This window comes from Leptodactylus fuscus, chromosome 2, assembly GCF_031893055.1.
Source record: "Leptodactylus fuscus isolate aLepFus1 chromosome 2, aLepFus1.hap2, whole genome shotgun sequence".
Classification (NCBI taxonomy): domain Eukaryota; kingdom Metazoa; phylum Chordata; class Amphibia; order Anura; family Leptodactylidae; genus Leptodactylus; species Leptodactylus fuscus.
The window spans coordinates 182,419,631-182,436,112 of NC_134266.1; the positions used below are offsets into that span (position 1 = coordinate 182,419,631).

Sequence of the window (16,482 nt, forward strand, 5' to 3'; positions counted from 1 at the left end):
AGAATAAACTGACCTGATGGGTACTTGGAGGGGAGGGGGGTGGCAGGGAGAAGTCCTCAAATATTTAGCACAAAAACTTGTATGGGTCTACCTACGTTGAGCATCCCTCAAACTGGACTGTATGAATTAGAACAGATTGCATTTTGTGTTTTTGCTAAATTGTGTAAAAGATATGCTTAGTAGAGATGAGCGAGTACTGTTCGGATCAGCCGATCCGAACAGCACGCTCCATAGAAATGAATGGATGCACCTGGTACTTCCGCTTTGACGGCGGCCGGCCGCTTAACCCCCTGCGTGCCGGCTACATCCATTCATTTCTATGCGAGCGTGCTGTTCGGATCGGCTGATCCGAACAGTACTCGGTCATCTCTAATGCTTAGCCATGTACTGGCATAAAAACGAAATTGGGTTCAGTCATGGTCATGCTCTTTTGTCCAGGCTATAAATACTGTAATAAAACCAGCAGATTCTCTGGTTTTAAAGAGGACCTTTCACCATTTGGGGCACATGCAGTTTAATACACCGCTAAAAAGCCGACAGAATTCAGCGCACTATTGGCTTTCCCTTTCTGTGCCCCCAGTGAAGAGCTATTGTGCCAGTACCATAGGTCTTCACTGTCAGAAGGGCGTTTGACAGTCAGTCAGGAACGCCCTTCCTCACAGCAGCGTTTATAGTGATGTACTGTGAGAGGGGGCATTCCTTACCACATAGCGGTGCCCCTCTGTAATCTTTCTGTTGCAGCAAAGTGATATCAAGGAGTGAGAACACTGTGAGGGTGCCAGCCTTGTGCGGGAGATGTGGCTAGACTGAAGCTGCTCCCTGCCCATGTGACTACTTGGGGTTCATTTGAATATTACTGGTTTTCAAATATTTATAACTTCACTTTGCTGCAAGAGAAGGTTTAGAGGGGCACAAGTGTACAGGTCATTACTTGACAGTTTAAGAACATGACAGGTTCTCTTTGAGATCTATTACTCTTGCATGTTTTGTTTTGCATTCTTTCACACACTCAGTGTTTGCATTTATTGCTTGTCTTTCAGGAGGCAGCATTCATCTACGGGCTAATTTGGCTGAAGGTGTAGAAGACGAGAGTATGCTTGTAGAAAATCATTCAGAGATATCAGGTGGGATTGGGCAATATTCTGACAGATGCTGCGGCACACAACTGGTTGAAGATCTGAAACCACAAGAGAGCACATCTGTTAGACCAGCAAATAGTATTTGCACAGTGTCTCCAATGCAAACGCCTTTTCGTTGCATCAGCCAATATGCCTATTTCTAAATGTTTTCGTGTATGAAGTAATGGTATCCATATCATCCTTCTCTGATTTGTATCATAACTTCATATGTTCTAAAACATAATAAAGACTTTGGGAGGGATCTATAAAACCTGATAAATGAGGAGCATTAACCCATGCAGTACTTGTGTCAAGTATTATATACACATGTTCTAAATTAACCAGGCTTTAACTACCATTATGTTACGTTTTCTTCTATTCAATTTTATTCTGAGCAGGTGAATTTTACAAATGTAAATTTGAGTATATACACTGGATATTTTACATTAATGGTGTGAATGTTGTAGTTATTAAAATCGGTATAAAATTGTTGTGCACTTGTTTTGGTTTACAACAGTAAAGGTTTTCTACGTTTTATGTAGATACCGCCAAAGAATGTGAATATTTGTTAGATTACCAGATACAAACTATGAGATTGACTGAAACAAACATAAGACTTTCTTCAGAGTCCATAAGTCTGGTGTCCATTGTTCTGATCCTCTGAAGGATTAAAATAACGGATTACAACGGTAGTGTGAAACAAGCCCAATTATTTAGGAGATTGGCTTATGTTTTATTTCAGGCAGTGAGGATTTTTTTCAGGAACAGTTATGAGTTTTCTCTTTTTTGGTAGAAAGGTCAGTATTCTGAAAATATGACATACACTGCCATGGTAACTGGGTATAATATAGTTGTAGTGCCAGTTATATCATTTCAGGGTATTGTAAAGGCTACAATTCTCCTCTTTAAGAAGAAGTTGTAATTTCCTTGGGAGGTCCATTTGAGCTATTCAGCAGAAACAAACTTTGGGCCACACTTAAAATTTACACTCCCATCTTATAAAGTAATGACCCACTTCTGAGCCATTCTGTGAAAGAATGGGACTAAGTGCTAATTCCACAGAGTGCATTCTTCACTGCTTTTGTGTGAAAGGCTGACCACAGCTCTGTACACATTAAGGTACCAGGAAAATCACTGATTAAAGAAGCACTCCTACCAAAACACTAAAGACTTTACATTGCCCAACTACAGGTAGATACTAATTATTCTTCTCTCTATAGTCTCCTAAATAAGTGTATAAGTGTATAGTTAGTGAGGCTGAACTGTGAGCTCCTTTATTATAGCTGTGTGACAGGAATTGACTGCTCAGCTGTAGTTAGTGACAGAAGTTTCTGTCTCCCCCCTGTGGAGAGCCTGTGTTGAACAGTCCATCCCAGAGGAAGGCATGAACCTTTTGCCTTGAAGCACGTGTCAAACACAAGGCCTGTTGGCCAAATCCAGCCCACGTCTCAGTGTGGCTTTAATGGTGTAGCTGCACGGAGTCTCCTTATGCTGCGTTACCAAGTTTGTTGTGTCTACAGCTGGAAGGTTCCCATCACTCCATAGCTGGGAACTGCAGTGGACCTTCCGGTCAAAGGCGGAACAATCAGATATAGGGGTGGTAGTCGGGAGAGGTGCACAGCCAAATCAGTGCTTTGAAGGAAGTGGGAGGAATGTTGTTTGTGGGGTGGGGAGAACAATTACTTGTAGTGGTTACCAATATCTGTGTGTATGTGGGGAGGGCTATGTTTGCCAGAAAACAAAATGGGTAAGCATTTTTACAAACCTCTTTTGTGCTATTTAACAATAGGTTAACATCAGCCTTATGGTTGCCTTCACTGGGCTATAACTATAACGCTGATGTGACCCTTGGTGAAAATTAGTTTGACTTCCCTGATTTAAAGTGTTTCTTACCAGAATCCAGAATATCAACCCAGCCTTGCAGATAGGATAGGGTCACCAAACGGTTATTTCCCTATGAGACCTGGTGCCTCGTTTGGTAAAAAATACTCTCTTGTCAATATGCAAATCAGCTATTTGGAGAAATGCCACTTAACTCATTGCAGCATTGCTCTAAAAGTCTGATTTGCATATCGACAAAAAACTGTATCTGGCAACAAAGGCACCGATTGACAAAGGGAAAACTTAGATTTATTCATTCAGTTGATTCTAACACAATTCTCTGCAGGGCTGGATTGATATGCTTGGTTCTGGACTCAAACTCCCTTTAACTCGTGTACAAAACTAAATAAGGTAATACTAGCTGAATTAACAACTATATTGGAGGAATAGGCACATCATGAATTGGAAGTGCTATGACCCTTCATTCTCAGGGTCTGTGGAGGTCTCTACAGTTGAATTTCTGCTTGTTGTAAATTCTGCTACAAAAAAAACCCTTTTGCCTTTGTTCTACAGTGGAATTCAGGAAAATCTACTTTAGATTTTATTTCTGCATTGTCCTGGACATACTCAATATTATTATCGTTATTATTCAAAAATCTCAATAATAACCATTTTAGGTTAAATATTTTCATTCTTCAAGCTCACTATCACTATTTGCATATGTAATATAAATGAGCTAAGTTATAGCAGTATTACATTTACCTAGGACCTTTTTCCTACAACCTAATGGTCCTAAAGTGCCTTTATAATCAATTTTATTTAGATTGCTTGTTTATTTAGACAATTCAAGTAAATCATAATACAAGTTTAATTCAATATATGATTTGAGTAAGTTATTCTTTTAATTCACTGATCATTCCAATTTTGAATGTAGCGGTAAAACAGATTCCTTATTTCATTTGAGCAGGACTACTAGAGATAGCCCAAACACCGCACTTGGCTATCTTTAGTAGTTTTGTTTAAATGAATGGAGCGACTTGTGCTGTCCTTCCTGCCTCTATATTCAAAACTGGAGCCCTGTCTGAGCAGCACGTCATGTTTGCAGCACAGAGCTTCCTTGCTCTGACTGGAATATCCCTTTACTTGTAGTGATCTCAAGTTACATTATAGTTAGCATTCTTGTCCAAACTTCTGCAGTCTTCACCATTGAAACACTCCAGCATTATTCAACTTGTGTGCCATGATATGAGGAGGAGGGTGGCCGCATGGCTCAGTTCATTAGCTAAGCTGCAGCCTCCTACCTCTCTCCGTGAGGAGAAAAGGGCTGGTTTAGCAAATGAAATAAGACAAAACATACAATTACTTTATAGGTATGGAGAGAGGGGAAAGATGTGCCAGAATAAATGTGGAAGGGAAACTTCTTGGCCAAAAGAAAGTTTTGCAACTGATAATTCATCCTTTACTGCAACTATCACTTTCAGCTTTTAATTTTCTTCTTTCCATCCAAAAGTTTTAATTTATTTATTTTTCAGCTCCGTTGCTGTATGAGGGCTTCTTGGAGACTGTCAGACGGCTCCTGGGTTAGCGCTATATTAAAATAAGTCCAATCAAAGAAGCAATAAAGGTGTCAAAGATTGCTTAGGCTGGTCTTACACGACCGTAGTTTAAGATCGCAAATGGTCCGCAATTGAGGGTTTTCAATTGCGGACCATTGGAGGACACATTTATACTCAATGCTGCCTCTTACACCACCGGATATTTTATCCGTGGTGTGCCGGGCCGCAACCGAGGTCCGCACTTTTTAGAACATGTCTGTAATGGCCGCAATTCACAGCACTGCACGGACTTGCCCATAGAACTTTATGGGCGAGTGCGGCAGTTTATGGGCATCTGCGGAGTGTATATTGATGATCAGCAACATGCGGACCGTAAAAGCATTATGGTCGTGTAAGATCAGCCTAAGGGATTATATGCAGTGTGGTCAAACGAAGACTGGTGGTGCTCTACTGCCAAATATTAGTGTCATAAAGCAACAGCACAAAAGAAAGAAATGCAGGGCACTCGCCAAAAGCGTTGTAAAATCTTGAAATTTTTCCTTGAATTAACAGCACCATCATGTGGGGGAAGCATGCTTGGAAAAAAGAAGTGTAGCAACAATCATTCGCACCCACTGGGTGCTTTCTCATCCAGCAAGCTTAAGAAAGCACCCAGAATTTTAAGATGTTACAACGCTTTTGGTGAAGGCCGTGCATTTCTTTCTTTTGTGCTGATGCTATATTAAAATAGCCAACCTTGGCCAAACATGGATGGCGAGATGTTGGGAAAGGATTAAAGCAAGTTAAAAGAATTTCCGTTTTAAAAATATAAACACCTTTTAATCGTCAGACAATACCTTTAACGTACAATTTGAGTGTGCAGCATGCTCCTATATCTGTGAGGAATTATAGACGGAGCTTAAAAACCTCATCTATGTGAATATTACTCTAAATATCCACAGATTTTATGATTCCACATTGCAACTCCACAACAGATCTACTGCACTTCAAATTATCGTTTGTGATTTTATTTTATTTATTTTACTGAATCTTCTTTTTAGCCATGGCTTTCTATAAGCGTTTTCCACACTTGTGACAGGTTTGTTTCTTGATGCAGATGTGAATGGTAGCTTCACCACATTGGCAAATGGACAAGCAAGTAATGGATTTAATGCACCGCTTGGAGACATGGAAACAAGTCCAACAAAGTGCCTTCAGTTGTCCCAAGGAGTCAACGTTGTCACTCTCAAAAATGGCAAGAGCGAGAGCCCTGAGGAACATGGAACCTGTGCTGAAAATAACAGTGCTATACAGTCTCAAACCTGTGGCTCTTTGCATGTTAATGGGAGCCCTGGTAGTTGGGTGACTCCTAGGCCTTCTTTGAGCGATGAGACTGCTGATGTCTTACAGTATGGGCACTACCATGGATTTGGAGATTCTGCTGAAAGCTTACCTGAGTATAGTAGTCTTCTAGAACATTCTGATTCGGTCAATGTTGAGCATAGGTATAAAAGTACATTCATAAGCACACTTCATCAGTATCAGGGATTCTGAGGTGTATAAAGAAAGTTGTTGTTTGTTCCTAAAACCTGGTATCTAAAATGCAGATATATAGAAAATTATCACCCGTTTATATACATGTAATTTTTTTTTTGTTCCAATACTTTATGGAAAATTAAACATGGGCGGCGTGGGGTCTATATTTAGTCAGTTGCAGTTGCTTTTTTGAAGTCACTGCTTATAATAAATGACTATACACAAAAAGAGTTACTTATGAAAACAAAGCACTTTCACAACCACTATTTGTATGTGTAAGTTAAAGTGTAACTAAACTTTTTGACAACTTTTGATTTTCTGGCAGTATTTGCAATCTGCTTTTACAGATTTTATTTCTTTTCTGTGAAATCCCCTTCTGTATTGAAAGCTTCTGTCTCTTACTGAATATTATGTCTTGGAGTATAGGACTGTTACATGTAGAGAAAATGAGGGGAGGGTCACTTCAAATGGTTATATTTCGGGCATTATAAAACGTAAAAACTTGCTTTTGGTTTCATATGAGGAGATTCTGCAGTGCTATCTATATTTCCAGAGAGATCACTGGTTGAAAAAACAGTCCGGATTAGGATATTTATATGCAGATGCGTAATATATATGCTATAAGAATCCCAATACTGACTTTTTTTTTCAACCAGTGATCTCTCTGGAAATAATTTAGACAGCACTGCAACCTGTCAATAAAAGAAAATGTCCTCTCTTATATGACAAGAAAAGTAAGTTTTTTACCTTTTATAATGCTACAATATCTGTTTGAAATGACCCTCCCTTTCTCTACATTTCTACATGGGGCACAGCCCCGTATGCCCTGCTTCTCACTGAGTAACTCTGTTTGGAGTAGGGGCTTGAACAGCTCTCATTTAAGAAGCAAGGGGGGAAATGTAAAAATATTAAGGATTTCACAGAAAGGAGACAATGATAATAATTCTTAATATAAAGTGTATATATAATATAAAGTATATATAAAAAATTAGAAATGACACACATACTGCCAGAAAATCAAAATTGGTCATAAAATTGTTGGCTGTTTCCAAAATATGTGGCAGTTTGTAGAATGTGCCATATGATGGGTAGTAGATGTTTTTGTGTGGACCCCCCCCCATGCTATATTAAAAAAACCAAAAACTTTTATTTCCACATTGTGTCAAATATGACGCTGTTGTGTTTGTAGATTTTTTTAGACTTTTTTTTTTTTTTTTTTTCTAACTGCTATGCAAATAGTAAGGGAAATTTATTTTTCTAGTAAATCTAGCAAGTTTTTTTTTTTTTTTAAATTTGGTATGAAATACTAAATACTTGCCCTGTACTTGGGGTTTATACTGCTAGCCAATTCATTCCATGTTTTTATTTTATGAACAGTTTTAACCAAAAAAAAGAAGAAAAGTGGATCGAGACCTTTTTTGAATCTTTCTTAGAGCAGAAGAAAGGCAAACAATTCAAGTTGAATTTAAAGAATCATTATTTTATATTTTAGGAAAGCTTGCTTCTAAAATTTAAAGAAGCTTTTCTATTCTTTAACATTTACAATACTTTATGTGGAAGGTAAACATTTCATTTCATAGACTTTTATTGTAAAAGTCATTTTTTATGTTTGTAGCAGATTTTTCTAGAGACCTTTGTACTTTACACGTTTGTACAAGGGAATATGATTTGTATTTTGCAATAACATAAATGAAGGTAGGTGTAATGAGTGTAGACTAAATGACTGCCAGCAAGTGCAGTCAATATTAATATTGATCTTTGTACGGTTTCAGTTGAGTTCAGATTGTTTTACTATGTAAGCCTTAAAAATAACTAGACATGAAAGATGCATTGTATCTAGATCAGCTTTGTCATTAGTTCTGTGTGTACAGTTTTAACATGCTTGAATTCATGTTACATTTTGTATTGTAAACCCTTGGATTATCAACAAATGCTTAGTCACAACTAATTTTGCCACTTACTCATTGCTTGGATGGTCATGGTGTAATGAATTGTGTGTGTATATATAAAATATATATTGACATTTATTTTGTTTTTGAATTTTTTTTTATTTTTTTTTTTATAAATATGGCTAAGACTGATGTTCTGATCAGTCCCTAAGAAAAAATATATATCTAGCAATATGGATCTTATTGGATAAGATTTATGAAGTTCAGTTTTCTTCTTAATTTTCAGTTCCTCTAAAAACAATTCCTATACTCTGAGTTGGTGGCATAGTTGTTTTCTTTAAGCAAAAAACTGACTTTTTTTCTCATTCATTTTGTTTTGCAATCATATACAATTAAACACTGCAAAGGGAAAGCATGTACCCTAAGATATTTGTGTTAATAAAAAAAAAAAAAAAATGATCAAGCTGACGCATATAATTTTTTGTTTTGCTTTTTTGTTTGTTTTTGTTAGAAGCAATGATGAAATAAACTTGCCAACTTTAGTCACTTGGATTGCTATACCTTTATATCTATACGTTTTCTTGTTATGTTATAATTGTTAGGTAGACCATATGTAATGTTGCAACAAGAAACTGTAAAATTCGGCTTCAACCAGAGAAGAAACAAGAATGTCCAAGGTCTGAAGTTTTAAGTATAAAACCTTTTGATATTTATTGATTATCCATTAAAATGAGGTGAATAGAGTCCTAAGGCAGCTACGCGTTTTCGGTGCGGATGCACCTTCCTCATGGCATGGCAACATACTAACATCAATTACTTTATAAAGGAAACACCGGACCCTTCACTCCACCCATTTTAGTTAACCCATCATATATAAATAGCAATAACAAAGCACATATTAGTCAAAAAATACAGAGGTATACACAATACACCATTTTTTCTAATGTAATGAATTGACATAACTTTGGACCGAATATAACAGGAATTAAACATTAATCATAAAACCGGTATATGCATCATATTCTAAAATGCCTAAATGTTCCACACTTGTTTAAAACCGGAACAACTCACCATCCCAATATACGTAACAAAAATAAAGGCGGAACTACTACCTCTATGTTGGGAACAAACTACAACTCCCATAATGCTTTAGCTCATATACTACGGGTAGTAATCGGTTCAATTCAACCATATGTTTAAACCCTAGAGAAGAACCAACTAGAAAACGTTATGGACATATTTTATTGAACAATGTGAATGAACCTTTATATCAAAACAGATCAAATCAAAAAAATGACAAACCTTGACATGAATATTATTAGCCATGTTAATAAATGAAGGAGAGATCAGATCTTATATTTAAACCTCCCAGATTAAGCGTACCAAGGCGCATAATCCAGAAGGCTTCTCTTAAAAGGAGCTTTTTCCTCCAATTCCCTCCTCTTGCAAGTTCTTCAACGTGTTCAATCCCGTAAAATTTTAAACTGGATGTATTCCCTTTGTGGAAATGTGCAAAATGTTTCGATACGTTTGAAGTATTTTCAATCATCCTGCCACTATCAGAGACATGCTCAGAAATTCTATTTTTTAGAGCCCTAATTGAGCATCCCACGTAAAGCTTGTCACATATATCACATTCTACAATATAGACTGTATGGTCACTATTGCAGTTCATAAAAGAATTAATATCATATGTCTCCGAATAATCTGCATTATGAAAGGTCTTGCTTTTTTTTTTTTTAAACAAATTTGCACATAGTACAACGATTAAGGCCACATTTATAAAAACCTTTAAGGTCCAGCCAAGTTTTACTTTTTGTTCACTCTTAAACATACTAGGAGATAGATGGGTCACCTATGGTTTGTCCCCTCCTAGCCACAAATCTAATACCATCTCGTAAGATATTTTTTGTTATGACATCTTGGCATAAGATTGTCATATTACATTTGAAAATGTTTACAATTTTTGTGTATTGTCGACTGTAGGGGGTCGAAAAAAACCATCTTACCGTTACCATTGTTACATTTAGAATTATCAGCTCTCAGTAATGATGCTTGTGTTTTAGACCCAACGATGTTAGCAGCTCGCTTTAAAGACCACTTCGGGTAGCCGCGAGCCCGCAGTCTGTCAAGAGTGGCCTTTTGTTGAAGTGCATACTGAGAATCAGATGTACATGCTCTGCGGGTTCAATGTAATTCACCTACAGGAATTGCCTTTAGCGTATGTCCAGGATGATGACTTGTGGCTAATAGCACTGAATTCCCTGCTGAAGGTTTCCTATATAAACAGGTTTCTACTTTACCTGTGACTAAATTACCACAAAGAGTAATGTCAAGGAACGAAATTTCTCTTTCCTCTTGTGAGAAAGTAAATCTTAAGTTAACAGCATTTGAATTTAAATAATGGACAAACTCTGGTACGGCCGCTACATTACCACACCAGACGACAAGAATGTTGTCTATGTAGTGGCTGTACCAGAGCAAATTGTCACAGAATGGATTGTCCGTCAAAAAAATATTAAACTCCTCCCACCAGGAAAGAAATTGGCAAGGGACGGTGAAAAGGAAGCCCCCATTGGGGCTCCCCTAATCTGCAAATAAAACTGTCCTCCAAACTTAAAAAAATTATGTCCCAAAAGAAATTCAGTGACTTCTATCACCGACCCTGATAGCGTGACTCCATCACCGAAATGTCCTACTGGTGGAAACGCATGCCACGTTTTGTCATACAAAAATAACAATCTGTAGAGTGATCGCTTTGCTCACGCCATATCATAGGAACTGAGAATGCCATGTGATTGTTTTTCTTTGCCTTCCTGATCTAACTATGCAAGTTGCATGAACACGTCAAACAGATGAACTTTGGTGCCCACGACTTACCACAATCCACCTTCGATTCAAAGTACAGTTTGTATGCTTTCTTTTTATAACGGCATGAAAGTCTGCCAATGTGACTTGTCTGTTACAAAGCTGCACACTTAGCAAAAACGAATTGAATTTACGCATCTTGTGGTTGCCATATTTTTAACGAATCACCACATTAAATGGGCTCTATCATTGGGAAAAGTACTTTTTGGCTAATCACATCCTTGCATAGCCTTTTAGAAAGGCTATTCCATACCTATCTTTTGTATGTAAATTGCTTCAGTAGATTTTGAATAAATCTATATGCTAATGAGCCTTCTCAGTGCATCCTGGAAGTCTCTTTATGCTCAAAGAAGGCTCCCGTGTATCTAGCACAGGCTGCTGCTGCTGACTCCTCCTCCCTGCTCTAATACACAGCACACAACAGGGAGAGGAGAGCTGGCTGACAACTTCCAGTGCTCCGACAAGCTAATTAGCATATGAATATGTATGGGAGGGGCGATAGGCTCAGGAGAGGAAGAGGTACACATTTCAATTTCTTTTACTAATACACACATAGCAGGACTCCAAAATGAGTTTCCGGCCCCATGTTGCATTTGCAGAGCCTGTGACGTGCCAAGTGGAAACCGCCAAAAGTGACTCCATTTTTGAAACTAGACCCTTCAGTAGTATAAATAGTATTTTGACCCTATAGCTTTTTCACAGAATTTTATTACCACTAGCATCTGAAAATGAAAAATTACTTTATATTTTTTTCTTCAATAAACTGTTACTACCCTTTGCATGAAAAAGCAACCCACTGTTCATCTCACAATCTCTTAATACGGCAATACCCCATAGGTGGTAGAAAACTTATGCACATCACAGGACTCGGAACAGAAAGAGCTCTATTTGGCTTTTGGAGGGCAGATTTTGCTGGAATAGTTTTCAGGTGCCATGTAGACCCCCTGAGGTTGCAAAGCTGGAAAATCTGCAAAAGTGACTTTTTGAAAACTAGACCCCACAAGAAATTTATCAAGAGGTATAGTAAGTATTGTTACCTGATTTTTCACAGAATTGGACCATGAAAATGAAATATGACTATCTATAAAATGTTCTTTAAAAACAAGTTTTACAAGCGGTAAAGAAAAAAATACACCTTAACCCCTTCCCGCCGATGGCATTTTTTGATTTTCGTTTTTGACTCCCCTCCTTCTAAACCCCATAACTTTTTTATTTCTCCACTCCCAGAGCCATATGAGGTCTTAATTTTTGCGGGACAAATTTTTCTTCATGATGCTACCGTTAATTATTCTATATAATGTACTGGGAAGCAGGAAAAAAATTCAGAATGGGGTGGATTTGAAGAAAAAATGCATTTCTGCGACTTTCTTACGGGCTTTGGTTTTACAGCGTTCACTGTGCAGCCAAAATGACATGTCCCCTATATTCTGTGTTTCGGTACGGTTCCAGGGATACCAAATTTATATGGTTTTATTTACATTTTGACCCCTAAAAAAAATTCCAAAACTGTGTTAAAAATTTTTTTTTCTAAAAGTCGCCATATTCCGACGGCCGTAACTTTTTTATACGTAAGTGTACAGGGATGCATAGGGCGTCTTTTTTTGCGGGGCCGGGTGTACTTTTTCTACCATTTTCGGGAAATGCTATTGCTTTGATCACTTTTTATTCAAATTTTTATCAGAATCAAAACAGTGAAAAAACGGCGGTTTGGCACTTTCGACTATTTTTCCCGCTACGGCGTTTACCGAACAGGAAAATTATTTTTATAGATTTGTAGAGCGGGCGATTTCGGACGCGGGGATACCTAACATGTATGTGTGTCACAGTTTTTAACTACTTTTATATGTGTTCTAGGGAAAGGGGGGTGATTTGAACTTTTAATTCTTTTTATATTTTTTTATATTTTTTTTAACTTTTTTTTTTATTTTATTTTTTTTGCATTTATTAGACCCCCTAGGGGTGTTGAACCCCAGGGGGTCTGATCACTAATGCAATGCATTACAATGCTAATGCATTGCAAAAAAGCATCCTTTCTTTTGCAGGTTGCATAGACCAGCCTGCAAAAGAGAGGATTTGCAGACAAGCCTGGGAGCCTGTACAAGGCTCCCGGCTGTCATGGCAACGGGATGTCAGCCCTGGAGCATGCTCCAGGAGCCGGCGATCCCGGCCAAAATGGCAGCGCCGGAGGGGTTAATGCCTCCGATCGGTCCGGGGACCGATCGGAGGCATTAGAGCCGGTTGTCTACTGCTTAAAGCAGTAGACACCCGGCGGCTATGGCGGCCGCCCGGCTCCCGGGCGGTCGCCATAGTTACAGACCCGACATGCGCCGTACTATTACGGCGCATGTCGGGAAGGGGTTAAAATTTGTTAAGCAATTTCTCTTCATTATAGAAATGCCCCACATGTGAATTCAAATTTCTGTATTGACTCACAGAAGGTAAGAGGACTATTGACCTTTCTGGAGGGCAGATTTTGCTGCAGGCACCGTATCATATTTGCAGAGCCTCTGAGATACCAGCACAATGGAAAATTACCTAATTTCGGAAATCAGACCCATTAAGGAATGTGTAAATGGTATAGCAAGCATTTATCACCCCCCCCCCCCCAAAAAAAAAAAAAAAAAGTACTGCATTCTTTTAAGTTACAGAAATTAATGCGCAGCTGTAATTCTTCCAGAAACATGCCATTTCAGCACTCAATATGATGTGCCCACATTGTCAGCAGAGAGCCACACTCCAAAAACTTTTAAGCAGTTTTCCTGGGTAACAGCATTTGGGGTCTTCACCTCTGACAGAAACTGTGCACAATATATTGAACACTGAAACGTGTTTCTGAAAAAAGTGCCAATTTTTACTTTGCATAGGTGATGGTGCGTTCATTTCTGGGGAAAAAGTGAATGCAACCCTAATTATTGCTCCCACAGTTGATTTCTTCAATCCAAGCTGGTTGCCTATTGCAGATTTAGTCTTCCCAGCCTGGTGCAGGGCTACAATTTTGTTTCTGGTGTCCTTTGACAGCTCTTTGGTCTTCACCATAGTGGAGTTTGGAGTCTGACTGTTTGAGGGTGTGCACAGGTGTCTTTTTATACTGATAACAAGTTCAAACAGGTGCCATTACTACAGGTAATGAGTGGAGGAAAGAGGAGACTCTTAACCCCTTCCCGACATTCGCCGTAATAGTACGGCGCTGCAGGGAAGGGCTTCCTGCAAACCGCCGTACTATTACTGCGGATGCATGGTGCGCACACAGAAACATGCACACTGGGTGTCAGCCGTAATACACGGCTGACAATGCCCTGTAACACCCGCGGTCGGAACCGGGTCCGATCGCGGGTGTTAACCCCTGATATGCCGGCGGTCAACATGACCGCCGACACCTCCGGGGTTACAGTGTAGTATGGTGCCGGTGTTCGTAGGGGGCAGCCCGGGGTCTAATCAGTGACCCCGGGTCTGCCCCATCACTTACCCCGTCCTCGCACCTGGCTGATCCTGCCGTAAATGAAGCTGTCAGCCTGTGCGTCTACACAGGCTGACAGCTTCCTATACAATGCAATACACGTGTAACACGTGTATTGCAGTGTATATGTAGTGAAGCAGTGATCAGCCGATCACTGCTTCAATCCCCCATGGGGACAGAAAAAAAAAGTTTGAAAAAAGTAAAAATAAAAAAGTTTAAATAAGTTTAAAATAAATTATAAATAAATAAAGCCCCAAAAATCCCATTTTCCCCATATAAAATGTTTTATTATGTAAAATAAAGAAAAATAGAAAAAAACATTACATATTTGGTATCGCCGCGTCCGTAATAACCTGAACAATAAAATTAAAACATTATTTAACCCGAACGGCGAACGACGTAAAAAAAAAAACGTAGGCAACCGCACATAATAATGATTATTCACCACCTTTCCCTTACAAAATGCTCAATAAAAAGTAATCAAATGGTCAGATGAAAACCAAAATGGTACCAATAAAAAGAAGAGGTCTTCCCGCAAAAAATAAGCCCTCAACCAGCTCTGTCTAGCGAAAAATAAAAACATTATGCCTTTCAGAAGATGGCGATGCAAAAATAATGATTTTTTTCCCTAAATTGAATTTTATTCTGCACAAATAGCAAAGCATTAAAAAATAATATAAATGAGTTATCGCCGTAACCGTACCGACCCGCAGAATAAAGGTAACATGTTACTTATGCTGTACGCTGCGCGGGAAAAAAAATAAATGCTAAAAAGCAATGCCAGAATTGATGTTTCCTTTTACATCCCACCCAGAAAGAGTTAATAAAATGTAGTCAATAAGTTACAGGCCCCAAAATGGCAGCATTGAAAAGTACATCTAATACCGCAAACACCAAGCCCTCATATGGCCACATTGCCAGAAAATAAAAATCTAGCTTGTACAATGTGAAGACAAAAACCCTAAAAGTCGCCAAATCATTAGGACATAAGTGGCTGCGACTAGAAGGTAATGTGTAAGCGGTGCGAGTGTTTTCAGGGGACCCCCCATATTTAGAGCTTATGAGGCATAATACACCAGCGCTGATCCCCCAGAATGCTCCTCTTCCCTGTCCGTGTCATAGGAGCTAGTGGGAAAATAAAATAGGATTTGGTGTGCCCAATTTACTCCGCACAGCTTAGACATTCACTTCGGGGTTACTAATGCTCACTACATCACTTGATAAATTCTTTGAGGGGTGCGGTTTTCAGAACGGGGTCACTTTCTAGAGGTTTCCACTGTTTGACACCTCAAGGGCTTTGTAAATGCGGCATGGTTCCTGAAACTGATCACAGCTGGATCTGCCCTCTAAAAGCTCTTTGGCGCGCCTTCCCTTCTGCATCTCACTGTGCGTCCATATATTAGTTTACACCCACAAGTGGGGTACTATAGTAGTCGGGAGAACTTGCCTAACAAATTGTGGGATGCGTTTTCTCCTTTAACCCCTTGTGAATGTGCAAATTTTAGGGCTAAACGAAAATATTAGTAAAATAAATTCAAATTTGAAAATTTCACCTCCATTTTGTATTAATTCCTGTTAAGCACTTATAGGGTTAAACTACTAGGTATATGTTGTTTTGGCTTATTTAAGGGGTGCAGTTTTGAAAATGGGGTGATTTATGGTGGGCTTTAATACAAGGGTCTTTCAAAACCCCTTCATAACTGGATTAGGCCCTTTAAAAAATGGGTTTTGGAAATTTCTTGAAAATTTTGAATATTGTTGTTTCACTTGTAAATCTTATAATGTCCGTAAAAATTAAAAGGGCACCTAAAGTTTGATGCCGACATAAAGCAGAGATCTGGAACATGAGATTTATGATATAATTTTGGCGGTCTGACTATCTGTATGTAATGTACATCATTTCAAACTTTATAAAATGCATATTTTTCAAAATTTCCACCAAATTTCAAATTTTTTCATAATTAAACACAAAACATATCAACCAAAATTTACCACTAACATGAAGTACAATGTGTTACGAAAAAACAATCTTAACCCCTTCCCGACCCATGTGGTACTATTACCACATGGATGTCTAGTGCTTCACGACCGATGTGGTAATAGTACCACATGGATGTAAACAATCCCCGCAGCGCAGTGCGGGTGTTCTTGGAGCAGGTGTTAGTTGTATATGACACCTAACATCCTGCTCCATCCCCCTCCATCAGACATGAGTGCTGATTTTGGGTTTTAACCCGTTGATTGCCGTGATCAAACAT

General features: G+C 38.7%; 1 protein-coding gene across 2 annotated transcripts in view; it reads left to right on the forward strand.

Moving 5' to 3' along the window:
* Window positions 1-16,482, forward strand: part of ANKRD10 (ankyrin repeat domain 10) — a 70,256-nt gene that overhangs the window by 16,944 nt on the left and 36,830 nt on the right. The window contains exons 5-6 of one of the 2 annotated variants that reach the window (XR_012715091.1): window positions 1,041-1,124; window positions 5,592-8,007. Coding sequence is in view for 1 of the 2 variants with exons in the window: in XM_075265290.1 (XP_075121391.1) it covers window positions 1,041-1,124; window positions 5,592-6,028 (521 nt within the window). In the remaining variant the exon portion in view is untranslated. Of the gene's footprint in view, window positions 1-1,040; window positions 1,125-5,591; window positions 8,229-16,482 lie in introns of those variants that run through there. The other variant, XM_075265290.1, reaches the window with a different exon arrangement.